Source organism: Furipterus horrens, unplaced genomic scaffold (assembly GCF_987537825.1).
Source record: "Furipterus horrens unplaced genomic scaffold, mFurHor1.1.pri manual_scaffold_6, whole genome shotgun sequence".
NCBI classification, from domain to species: domain Eukaryota; kingdom Metazoa; phylum Chordata; class Mammalia; order Chiroptera; family Furipteridae; genus Furipterus; species Furipterus horrens.
The window spans coordinates 132,513,490-132,525,853 of record NW_028327176.1 but is presented as its reverse complement, the minus strand read 5'-3'; the positions used below and the strand labels follow the sequence as shown (position 1 = coordinate 132,525,853).

At 35.6% G+C, this 12,364-nt stretch overlaps 1 protein-coding gene across 2 annotated transcripts in view; it reads left to right on the top strand.

The window, feature by feature from the left end:
• The window catches only part of RNGTT (RNA guanylyltransferase and 5'-phosphatase), a 263,048-nt gene that overhangs the window by 165,650 nt on the left and 85,034 nt on the right, over positions 1–12,364 (top strand). For both annotated transcript variants that reach the window (XM_090279662.1, XM_090279663.1), the window contains exon 13: positions 1,812–1,912. In XM_090279662.1, the coding sequence (XP_090135788.1) occupies positions 1,812–1,912 (101 nt within the window). The remainder of the gene's footprint in view (positions 1–1,811; positions 1,913–12,364) is intronic.

The following is a 12,364-nucleotide window of genomic DNA, read 5'->3' as shown; positions in this document are numbered from 1 at the left end:
TTCTGGGTATGTATCCAAAAGAAAGAAAACTAATATCTTGAAGAGACATCTGCAATCCTATGTTTACTACAGCATTATTCACATTAGCCAAAATATGGAAATAATCTAAATGTCTGTGAACAGATGAATGGATAAAGGAATTGGTGTATACATATACAGTGGAATATTACTCAGCTTTGAGAAAGAAGTAAATACTGCCATTTGCAGCAACATGAATGAAACTGCAGTACATTATGCTAAATGAAATAAGCCGGACACAAAAAGACAAATATCACATGTTCTCACATGTATATGGAATCTTAAAAGGTTAAAAAAAAAATTCAACTAACAGAGAATAGAGGTAGTTACCAGAGGCTGAAGAGTTAGGGGAAAAGGGGACATACTGATGAAGAGTTTTAATTATGAGTAAGTTCTGGAGACCTAATTATATTATGGTGATTATGATTAATAATAATAATAATAATCTATACTTGGAATTTGCTAGGAATAGATCTTCAATGTTCTCACTACCAAAAAGAAAAAAAAAGGTAACAATGTGAGATGATGGATATGTTAATCAACTTGATTGTGGTAATCATTTCACAATGTATACATGTCAAAACATCATGTTGTAAACCTTAAATTTTTATTTCTCAGTCATATTTCAGTAACAGAAATTATTTGACTTCATTAAAATAAAAATAACTACTGTTCAAAAGAAATTGTTATGAAAATGAAAAGGCAAGATAAAGACTGGTAGAAAATAGTTGCGGCACATATATCTAAGCAAGGCTCTTTATTCAGAATGTATGAACAACTTTTGCAACAGACTCTCTACCAAAGATGATACACAGAGAGCAAATAAGGAAATTAAAAGATCTTCAACAGCTTTGGTCATTAAAAAAATACAGAATTAGACACACTTTAGGATTAAAAATTTCGAATTAAAAAGGCTGACAGTATCTACCCCTAGGGTAGATACTCGTGTATATGACCTCATGTATATGGTGGGAATGGAAAATTTTACAGCCACTTTGGAAAACAATTTGACAGTTCCTTATAAACTTAAACATACATTTACTATGTGACCCAGACAGTTTCTTGTGAAGTTAAACATACATTTCCCATGGGACCCAGACATCCTACTCCTAGGTATTTACCCAGGAGTTATGAAGGCATGTGCACAAAGATGTTCACAGCACCATTATTCATGATAGTTTGAAACTGGGAACAATCCAGAGATCTATTAACTTGCAAATGCATAAACAATCTGTATCATATACATAAAATGGGATCCTAGTCAGTAGTAAAAACAACTACCAGTTTGTGCACCAGCATAGATAAATCACAAAAACTTCGTTAAGAATTTCTGTGAATTCTAGAAAAGGCATGTCTTATGTTACTGTTGCTAGAGAGTTGTTGGTAGGGAATTGACTGCAAATGTGAGGAGGAAACTTTGGGTGATTAAAATGCTGTGTATCATATTTTGGTGATGGTTATATAATTGTATCAATTTTGCTAATTTCATTGGTTAATTTTGCTTATTATAAATTATCCCACAATAAAGTTAAACATGAAAAAACAAAAAGTTTAAAAAATGATCAAACTTACTGTAAGCCATAGAAAAATTAGAAAGAATAAAAAATTTCACTCTTTTTCTGGACAAAAAGAAGGTAGATATCTAGTTTTACTTTAATTTGAAGATAACAAAAATTATATTCAGAAAAAGAATAGTAATTTTGCTTGATAAAAAGTCATTTATACTATATCTAATAAGTCAAATGTTAATTTCTTAGCTTTTTATTAACTATAATTATTTTAATTTACTTTAGAGATATAAACCTGGGCGATGTGATGATATTTTGAAGTGGAAGCCTCCCAGTCTGAATTCTGTGGATTTTCGCCTAAAGATAACAAGAATGGGAGGAGAAGGGTAAGTGCACCTTTGTTCCTGCACCATTCTAACATGAAATATAATACTGTGTGTGTATGTCTTCATTGTTTACTTGGTATCTAACATATACTTAACACAAAACATTGAACTATTGAATTTGACAATATCTTTTATACACATATCTATGTATCTATCTCATTTTCATAGATTTCTCCTTTGACATATTCCAGCTAATATTTTGTAGCATCCATTAAACTTTACTCATTTTAGTCTTAAAATAATTATTTCTAATATAAAAAATGAACTTCATTAAATTGTAAAAGTGAAAATAGATTTTATTTGAAAATAATCCTAACAAGTGAATTATAAATAAGATATAATCATTGTTATAATTAACTGTTTTGAAATAAGCCTTTTTTACTTTCAAGGAAATTATGTTTTCATTTGCATAGCAAACATTTATCCATACTTTATTAGGGTAAAGTTTTATTGTTGAATTTCATTAAGATTTTCCATAAGTTTCATTAAGTTTTAAATTTTTATTTATTGGTTAATCTTTTAAAAATAATTTCATTGTTTTATTTTACCTTGTTCCATAAAATTTTATTGCATCTTACATAAGTAAATGCATAATAGCAACATAAGAAGTGTTTAATCAAGAAAATCGTAAAGATAAAGTAAATTAAGACGACACTGGCAGAGAGATTAAAAAGTTTACCAATGCATGCTATGAAATCCTTACTTGACAAAAGTAAACCACAGATTTCCTTTTTTTATAGCTAATGGAATGAAGGATATGTGATCAGTTACAGGAATCCAGACTCCAGAAGATTGTCTTAAGCAACTATGCATTTTTAAATAGAGGACACTGTGGAGTGTGTTGAGTCCTAAGTAAAAAAGGGAGTTTAATAAGTCATATTGGTGTCATTTAAAAAAATAGACTATTTAATATTTTACAGCCTTAAATAAGACTTTGTGACTTAATAGCAAAATATAGTTTTGTCAGAACTATTATCTGGGACCCCAAATAGTGTTTAGGTATTTTGCTCTGCATTGGTCTGATTTAATCCAAGGATAGATAGATACAGTTTTTACTATTTATAGAAATATATATATATAGTCCATCAAGTAATATAAAAGATACTAGATAAGAGAAATAACATTTACAATCCATAATATCTGTATACCAGATAGATACTTTGTCATAAAGAATACTGAGGTTATTGCTTATCAATAATTATCCAAAAATATAATTTTTCTTATTTAACCTTTGGATAAATATTGGTGTTAATACCAATATCAATTAATAGTTTATGAATTATAAATGGTCTAGCAATTATATTAATATACTATTAAATATGGATAATTAAATATTATTAATACATATTTTTGGGAAACTGCCCCCAAACTGTATTTTAAACCTTTGGATAAGTATTTGTAAGTAGTAGCTTCAAGTTTATTCTTCCTGACAAAGTACCTGGTGTACAGATATTCTGGGTTGCCAGTGTACTGTGGAACCTACTCATCAGTGGAGTGTAGGCTTGATAGAACTTCTGGGAGTGCCTTATAGAAGACCACATCGCTTCTAAAACAGTGGAGGCTGAGGGATTGATTCTGATGGGTCTGCCTGCAACTTTTTATTTTCCTTTTTTTTAAGACAAAGATGAATATAGTTTTTTGGAAATAAGACTTCAAATGAAGTAAGATTTGTAAAATTGCTCTGTTACTAAATGTTCCATTTTGCCTAATGCTGTATTTATACTCTTTAGTTAAAGAGTATAAACCCTTGTGTGTTTTTATTGATTGTTTTCATTGAGTTTTGAAAAGTCATTTTGTTTTGCTTTTTACTGATTAAAATTCTCAGCAGTACTTAAAAGCTACATGAAGCTAAATGTAGAATGCCCATTTTTCTAAGTAGCAAAAATGATATTTTTCCTTGCATTTGTCCATTGCAATTAAGTGTAGCAAAATATAATTCAGTTTACTAGTTTGTCATCCTCGTTTTTGCTTTATTCTTTGTATGTTTTTAAGTATATTTTCTTTTTTTATAATATATTTTATTGATGATGTTGTTACAGTAGTTCCAGTTTTTTCCCCTTTGCTCCCCTCTGCCCAGTACCCCCCTTCCCTGCAGCAATACCAGCCCCTTAGTTCATGTCCATGGGTTGTGCATATAAGTTCTTTGGCTTCACCCTTTCCTATAGTATTCTTAACTTCCCCCTGTCTATTTTGTACCAACCCATTATGCTTCTTAATCCCTGCACCATTTTCCCACTTCTCCCCCTCTCCCGTCCCAGCTGATAACCCTCCAAATGATGCCCATACCTATGATTCTGTTCCTATTCTGGTTTGCTTACTTGGATTTTGTTTTTGTTTTTTAGATTCAGTTGTTGATAATTGTGAGTTTCTTGTCCTTTTAGTGTTCATAGTTTTGATCTTCTTTTTCTTAACTAAGTCCCTTTGACATTTCATATGATAGCTTGGTGATGATGAACTCCTTTAGCTTCACCTTGTCTGGGAAGCACTTCATCTGCCCTTCCATTCCAAATGATAGCTTTGTTGGATAGAGTAGTCCTGGTTGTAGGTTGCTTTTCATCACATTGAATACTGCTTGCCAGTCCCTTCCTGCCTACAAGTGTCCTCTGAGAAATCAGCTGATAGTCCTATAGGTACCCCCCTGTAGGCAACTCTCTGCCTCTTTCTTGCTGCCCCCAGGACTCTGCCTTTATCTTCCACCTTTGACATCTCAGTCCTGATGCGTCCTGATGTGGTACCCTCTGGGTCCAGCTCACCTGGGACCCTCTGTGTTTCCCGGACCTGTATGTCCATCTGCTTCACAAAATTTGAGAAGTTTTCCTCATTTTTTTCAATCCTTGCTTCCTCATTCTGCACTGGTTGACTGTTTTTTTTCTTCCTTATGTTCCAAATCATTGACTTGAACTCCAGTTTTTTTCTGTTCACCATTGGTTTTGTGTGGACTTTCCTTCGTTTCACTTAGCATAGCCTTCACTTCTCTTATGTATCTGCCATCCTCAAGCATATCTGTCAAGCCTATGAGCATGTTTATCACAAGTGTTTTGAATTCTTCATCTGTTAGATTGTCTTTCTCCTCATCTGTGAGGCTGGCTATCTCCTCGTTGCTTAGTTCTCCCACTGGAACCTTGATCCATTCCCCCTTTTGGGCCGTACTCTCTGTCTTCCCATTCTGATAGGCTCCTGTGTTTGTTTACCTCCGCATCCCAGGTAGAGCTGTCGCTCCTGTTATGTTGTAAGAGGTGGACCCTTAGGGATTTGTCAGTGCAGGGCAACCTGTTTCACCACGTTGTGGCACTGTATGTAGGGAGGGGTCCGAGAGGGAACAGTGCTGCCCTCCCAGCACTCGTCCCTTTTCCAGGTACCTCTCCCACTTCTGCACAGGACTGGTGCCCCTCTACGTGCTGCCCTGGCCGTCGTTCCCAGAGTGGGTGGGTTTGCAGACGTTCTAGGACTGTGGGGCCCTTTATACAAGCGGACTCTGCTGAGAGACTGGCTGTTTCTGCCTGCGCCCCAGCCCCCACTGGTCTGCACAGTCAGAAGCAATGAGGCTTGATTTTCCTCGGTGCTGGGATCGTAGGTGAGGTCTGGTGAGGAGCTGGGAACGCTCCCCAGGTGTCCCTCCTGACTTTATAATGTATGACTGCTTTCTGCTGGCCTGCTGCCTCCGCCGCCGCTGCCGCTGCTGCTGCCACCACCACATCGTGTCCTCTCTGCCCCAGCTCCGACCCTCCTACCTGTCTGGATGAATTATTTCTTTATATCTTTGTTTGCTGAACTTCCATGCAGTTTGATTTTCTGGAACTTCTGGTTGTTTCTAGTTTTGAGGTATTTGTATTCCTTCTTAGTTGTGGAGGGAGACACAGTGTGTCTGTCTACGCCTCCTTCTTGGCCGGAAGTATGTTTTCTTTTTTAAAAAAGTTACCTATTTAATGTCTTTTTATGAAAACTTGAATTACTTTTGATTCCAGTGCATCTTTAAAACACACCAAAAAAATCAGCATTTAAGGTAATGTTCCGATAAGAAATGCAAGTTACACTGGTGTAGGTACATAACTTATTTATGTAACATGGGTGTTAGTTTTCAAAAATAGGGTATTTAGTATGAAATATTAAGTATATTAAATATTAACATAACTATTACTAGAATATGAATTATTCAGTTAGCCAGAGTAGTATGCTTTTTAATGTAAAGAATGTTACTTATTATAGCAGTTTTACTGAGTTTATATTTAATGGTTATATTAGATGCAGTATGTTAGAAAACATTGTAAGAAATATGCCTGTAATAGTTTGAAAAGAGAGTAGTCATGTCTTTGCATGTTCAGAATCACAGCATGTGACCAGTGAAGTGGGAATAAGACATTAAAATGCCACCAGACAAGCTAACTTTTCTTTCTTGATTATATTTCTAAGTATTTCTATAAAGCTGATAATGGAGTTATTAGAATGGAAGTTCTTGAAAGGTATAATATACCAATTTCTGAAAATGGCTGTAGTGATTTTTTTTAATGATGTCTTAGACCTTCAAAGTATGGTTTTGAATGTCATTCAGCTGCTATAATTAAGTGGTTATAGTACAGATTCTAGTTAGATTAAAATTTAATACAGAGAGAAAAATTTATTTTGTTAAATGCCCTGTTGATGGCAATTAAAATCTAAACTTGCTATTTTCACTCCTGTTAGTATCATTTCTGAAAATTTAAGAAATATTAACATTTGTTTTATCCTAGCCTAAAATAACTTTTGTGTATCTTAGCAATTTATATACATTGTATTGAGATTTTTAGACATACAATATAGACTTTGATCTGAGAACTATAGATTGTTTTAAAAATATTGTGTTTATCTTAACTGACAACCAAAAACTGTGGTCATTGCCGAGAGCTAGGATTACCAAAGTAGTCTGTATTTGTAAAGTGCGTAGTCCTGAATATATTGTCAGTGACTTACAGCAATCAGTTTAAACTTATAATTTGTATGATATAGTAGTTTAAAGCACAAATTCTAGTGCCATACTGCCTGGGCTTAAATCTCCTTATTAGCTATGTGACCTTGAGCACATTTCTTTTTTCTGTGCCTCAAATGACCCATTGATAAATTGGCATCATTAGACTTTTGGGAGGATTAAATGAGTTAATATATGTTAAATGATTTAGAACAAATGACACTTGGTACTCTATGTTTGCTATTATCTTTTTGTTTTAATTTAGGTTTAAAAGTTCATATTCCCTTTTTGTCACTCCTACAGTTCTGTTCTTTGCTGAACTGTGTAAGTTCAGTTTTCTCTGTGAATTATTTCCTGTTTGGTTTCAATCTGTGTTAATTTTTCCCTTCTAAAATGTATATATCTTCAACTTATTTGTGTAATCGTAAATGGTTTAACAATTGTAGAACAAGAATATACCAAAGAATATATTTATAGATTATAGATTTTTTTTTATGAAAAGTGTCTTAAAATCATCTTGGCAATACAGTAGTCCCTTGCTATATCACGGTTCACTTATCGCGACCTCACTGTATCGCGGGATTTTAAAAAATATTATATTTAATTATTTATCACGGATTTTTCACTATATCGCGGAATTTCACGGTACCGTATATGTATGTTGTTAAAGTTACGTGGGTTTAAGAGTGTAGAATAAATGTAAGGTTCCTACTTCGCGGGGGGTGGGGGGTCTAGAATGTAATACCCGCGATAAGTGAGGGAACACTGTCTGTGTAGTGGCTAAGAACATGCGTTGTTGGCCAAGATTGTGCAGAACCGAATCCTAGCTCCACTACTTCATCTTCCTAAGCTTTCTCATCTGTAAAATGTCCACAACAATCATGCTTACATCATCAGTTTACTGCGAAGATTTATTCATAGTCCATACGTACATAACTGCAGGAGTGAACCAAGTAAATACGGGTTCTGCTCTTACAGACTTCACAATTACACGCTAATGGGCTAAATGGAAAAATAATACTACTTTATGAGATTTTGTAGGGATTAAAAAAGATGATTCATGTAAGGAACTTAGCATAGAATTCAGTCATTTTTGTCATTATGATGGTTATGGTTATTTAAGCTCAGCCGAATGTATGGTTATGTCATAGATTGAAAATATAACCTGTATTATCAAGTGGGGAGAGAAGTGCTGTGAATGATGAAGGTACACTTTTTTGTGAAAATGTAAAGCTGTTTGCTCCTTCTTATAAAAAAATGCATCCTAAAACAACGATGAAATTTAATTTTTTTATCTGTCACGTTGGCAAGTATCAACATTGTCCCTCTTGATTGGGGTGTGAGTAAATAGGACACTCCAACACTGTTTGGTAGGAGCGCACATTGGTGCAACTCTTCTAGTCATTAGTAAGGTAGTATATATCCTGAGAAAATAGGCTTCAAGTTTTGTGAAAGGAGAGATCTTATCTGTCTTCCACATAATTGTATTCTTTGTAGCTAGCATGGTGGCTTGTATATAAAAGGCACTCAAGAAATGGTAAATGTGTGGATGTATATACAAACAAAAATACAAAAGGGTGTATGTATAAGATTTTATTGAAGTATCACTTATATAGAGAAAGATAAAAATATTCAGTGTCCTATTGTTTAAATCTTTTGTAAGCTACATGCACATTGTCTTCATCTGTGTGTTTCTAGGAAAATTGCTAATAACATTCCGTGGTATCTAAATGGTGTCTTTTACAAATGGGTCCAGCCTGTTGCAATACATGATTTTCTTAGAGGTGTGAAACTGAACTCAGACCTAGCATCCAACTTTGTTGTTCAATTTTACATTTCCACATAGTTATGTAATATTAATAGATATATCAATTTGGGTCAAGTCAAAAAAGGAAACCACAGCAATTATTTTTAATAGGAAAAATTGTTATCAGTTACTAAAGAACTGAAAAGGCAAAATAAGTGTTGAAGCAGGAAGCATCTACTACACAAAAGTGTAGGGTAACAAAGGACTGAGGGTGCATTATTAAAATTTAAAAGCTTGGAGGAGGCCCTGTAGAGCTCATAAGAAGATTCTGTCAGTTGGTGGTGTTGCCTCCAGATCCTGGAGGATGGATACTATGGCTCTGTATTTAGGCATCCTGAGGAAGGGGTAGTGCTTGCCAGCAGGTGTTGGTTGGCTTTTCAGAGAAGACCCAATGAAGCCGGTCCTAGGGCTGTGGAAAAATCTTCAGTGGAACCAACTGTGAGTGCTGGAATCAGTTGTCACCCTAGGGTAGAAGACTTCTGCTGCAAACAGGAAAGGCTATGTCCCTTCTTCATTCTCTAGTCTTTTAGTCTCTCTACCCTCCCTCCCCCACGCATCCCGAGGAGTTCTAGCTTAGCAAAAGGGAACATAAGGAGTTTGAAGCCAAGAGACAATAGCTTAATATTAGCACAGTCTACTTTTTACTAAATTCCGTTAATCATTTATCTATTTCTGGGAGACACTAACTTCTCTGGGCCATGTTAATCACTCCTCAAATTCAGTCACAGTTTATCTGAATATTTATCACTTACTATATTGTGAAGTTAGTCATCAGCAGTCTTGATACTGGCCATGAGACCATAATTGAAACTTCCTTTTTCCACTGCTCACTTCATTTTTCCTTTGTTCTCAGCCAGGACTTGAGGATTTTTACTTAGTGGGGGGACACAAAACCTTGTTCCTGATAGATCTGATCCTCAGTGGTCTTGCATTTTTTTGTTTTGTTTTTGTTCATATAGTTTTCCATTTACTTTTATTATTGAGCATGGAAGTACTAAGAGGCACCCCAGAGAATACCCTGGGTTCAGACATAGCTCTACCTAATGGTTTTTATTTGGTCATGGAATCTGTCACTTCAGCCAGTAATCTTTTTGCCCTTTGGTTGAGTTACATGAGGAGCACAAAATGGTCAAATGGCAGTTTCAGTTTTTAGTTCATTGGAACATTCTTGTGTACCTCGATATGTATGTGCAAACCAAAATTTCCAAACCAAAGCTGCAGGGGTGGGAAACAAAAATTGAGTGAATACATAATCAGGAATGATATTGAAATGGGGATGATTCTTTGACTCATATATTATGGCTAAGGGAGAAACTACACTTTATATTTGGTCATGATTTTAAAACATGTACCACATCTTGTAAGAACACCATCCTTTTAAGGTGTGGTAACTGACTTTTCACTTGGCTGTTCTCCTGTTCTGTTAAGCCAGCTGCTTCTAGGTGGGGAGTAAGCCCTGTGAAGTCAAGACCATGAGCCCATTGTCCCATTTGCTGTTTTATGAAGTAAATCTTATGGCAAACCATAATAATGAATAAGTCATACATTAAGCTCATAGAAGGTGATACGAATAGAAGCTTTGAAGAGAAAAAAGGAATATTTTATCTGGAATAATTATGTGATCCAGTGAGGATAAATTGCCACCCTCTCCACGGTGGAAGAAGTCAGTGTAATTACTCTTACCTGGTTATTATCACTGTAGCATTTTTGCTGTAGACATTTTTGCCATTAACATTTGTGCTGCATAACTAATTGGCCATGAAACAATATTGCCATAATAAGGTAAAATCATGTATAAAAGAGGGACGTTAAGAGTGAATAACAAAATGTGACAGTTTATTGTAAACTAAAAAATATTTGAAGACACTTAAACTGTGCAAATAAATGACTTTATTTTGTGGATTGTACCTAAGTACCTGTCTTTGTTCTGTAGGAAATGTGGCTTCAACGCTGCACCCACAGAGGCCCCTGGGTGCCTCTCTTTCTCCTCCCAATGTACTGTTATTCAAAATAAAATATCAGTGAACTCTTGGGGCAAAAGCTACTCTCATCTGGAAAAAATACTGTTTTAAGAACACCACTATCTAACTATTTAAGTTGACCGCTTCATCAGTGGAGAAATGAAACCAAACTGACAGCTAACTTAAGTATATTTTAATTCTACTGAAGGCACTTGGTTTGTTAGTGGAGAAATGAAACCAAACAGTCCCCGCCCCCAAACCATCAAACAGTCACCCACTTATTTTGTCTTTTTTACAGCAGAATTGCCTTATGGTCAACTAGTTACATAATGAAAATGTTTGTGGCAACATTGCTTGTGGCAAAGATGCTGTAACAACAGTACTTAGAACCTAATCATCTAGCATAATGACCTATGATATGCTATCAAAGTAGCCTAATGATCCTTACTCCATGGCTCAGGGGTTGGCTAATCCTTCTGGAGGATGAGGCTCTATCCTGGGCCCCAGTGTTGGTTTTAGCTATTGGCAGGTTGAGCACTTGGTGGTAGCTGTGGCCAGATCAGCTGTGGTGAGGAAAAGTCTGTGTAATTGAGCCCACTCATAGCCTCTGTGCCTGCCACTATTGCTATTTTCCCCAAGGGCTTACTGAGTAAACTTTGGGATGTCTGGGGAAATAAATGAGTTGACATTAAGAATGGTTCATTTTGGCCACCTTATTATTGAGAGCCTTCTCTGTGATGGATGCATATTTCTTTTTCGTCTGTGCATATTCTGCTAGGTTCCTCTCCATAAGTCCCCAGACCTTACTGTCACTAATCTTCTAGTCCTGTGCTTTCCACATCCTTGACCAGTCTTCCAAACTATTGACATTTTATTTAGATTTGCACCTCTGGCATTTCTCAGTCCAGACTGTACTTCTCAAAGGTTGGCTGATTGGGAGAATTCCCCATCATTGATGCCTTCAGGCTACTACTGTGTAGCAGTCCATTTCCTGTTTGTTCTAGGACTTATGGAACCAACTTTGACCTATGTCTTAAGTTTTTTCCCCTTCATTCACCTGGTTATAAGAAATTCCTCCATGATGTTAGGTAGGAATTGAAGAAAAGAAGGCAGTGCCTGAGGAAAGAAAGCGATACCTCTGCCTATGTTTTCTGGACCTGCTCAAGCCCAATATCTTACGTAACATTTCTAATTATTGATCGTTTGTTCCTATAATGGTTTAGTGGTTCAAATAACACCCAGTTCATCATGGGCAACTTAGGTCATCATGTCATTATTTGCTTGCTCTGATGAGGCCTTCAGTGTTTTTCAAGGCCATATAGCAAGCAAACTAGGATCTATTTCTCAAAAGAATAATGATCTTTAGGAAATAGCATGGTTTTGCTCTAAACCTGTGTAGATTCGTGATAGGATTCTCCTGTTGGGGCTTGCTGGAAGCTGGAGATAACTGATGTACTGGATTACAAGACTGAAGTGCAGAACAACTTATGCAACATCTTGCACTTGTTACAGAGCCTTTTCTAACTTATAAATGCTTGTCAGGCATTATACCTCTTTCCCTTCTTTTAAGTAGTAAATAGTGCAAATGTGGTAACTTGTCTTTCACCTTGGTGAAGTTATCTCACAGCTCTTAGGCCACTGGCCTCCTAGAAACCTTACTTCAGTGTGAATTTTATTTCTCATCTTCTGCCTTAATATATATTTTACTAAGACATCTAAAGAACTTTATACTTCCTCCTCAT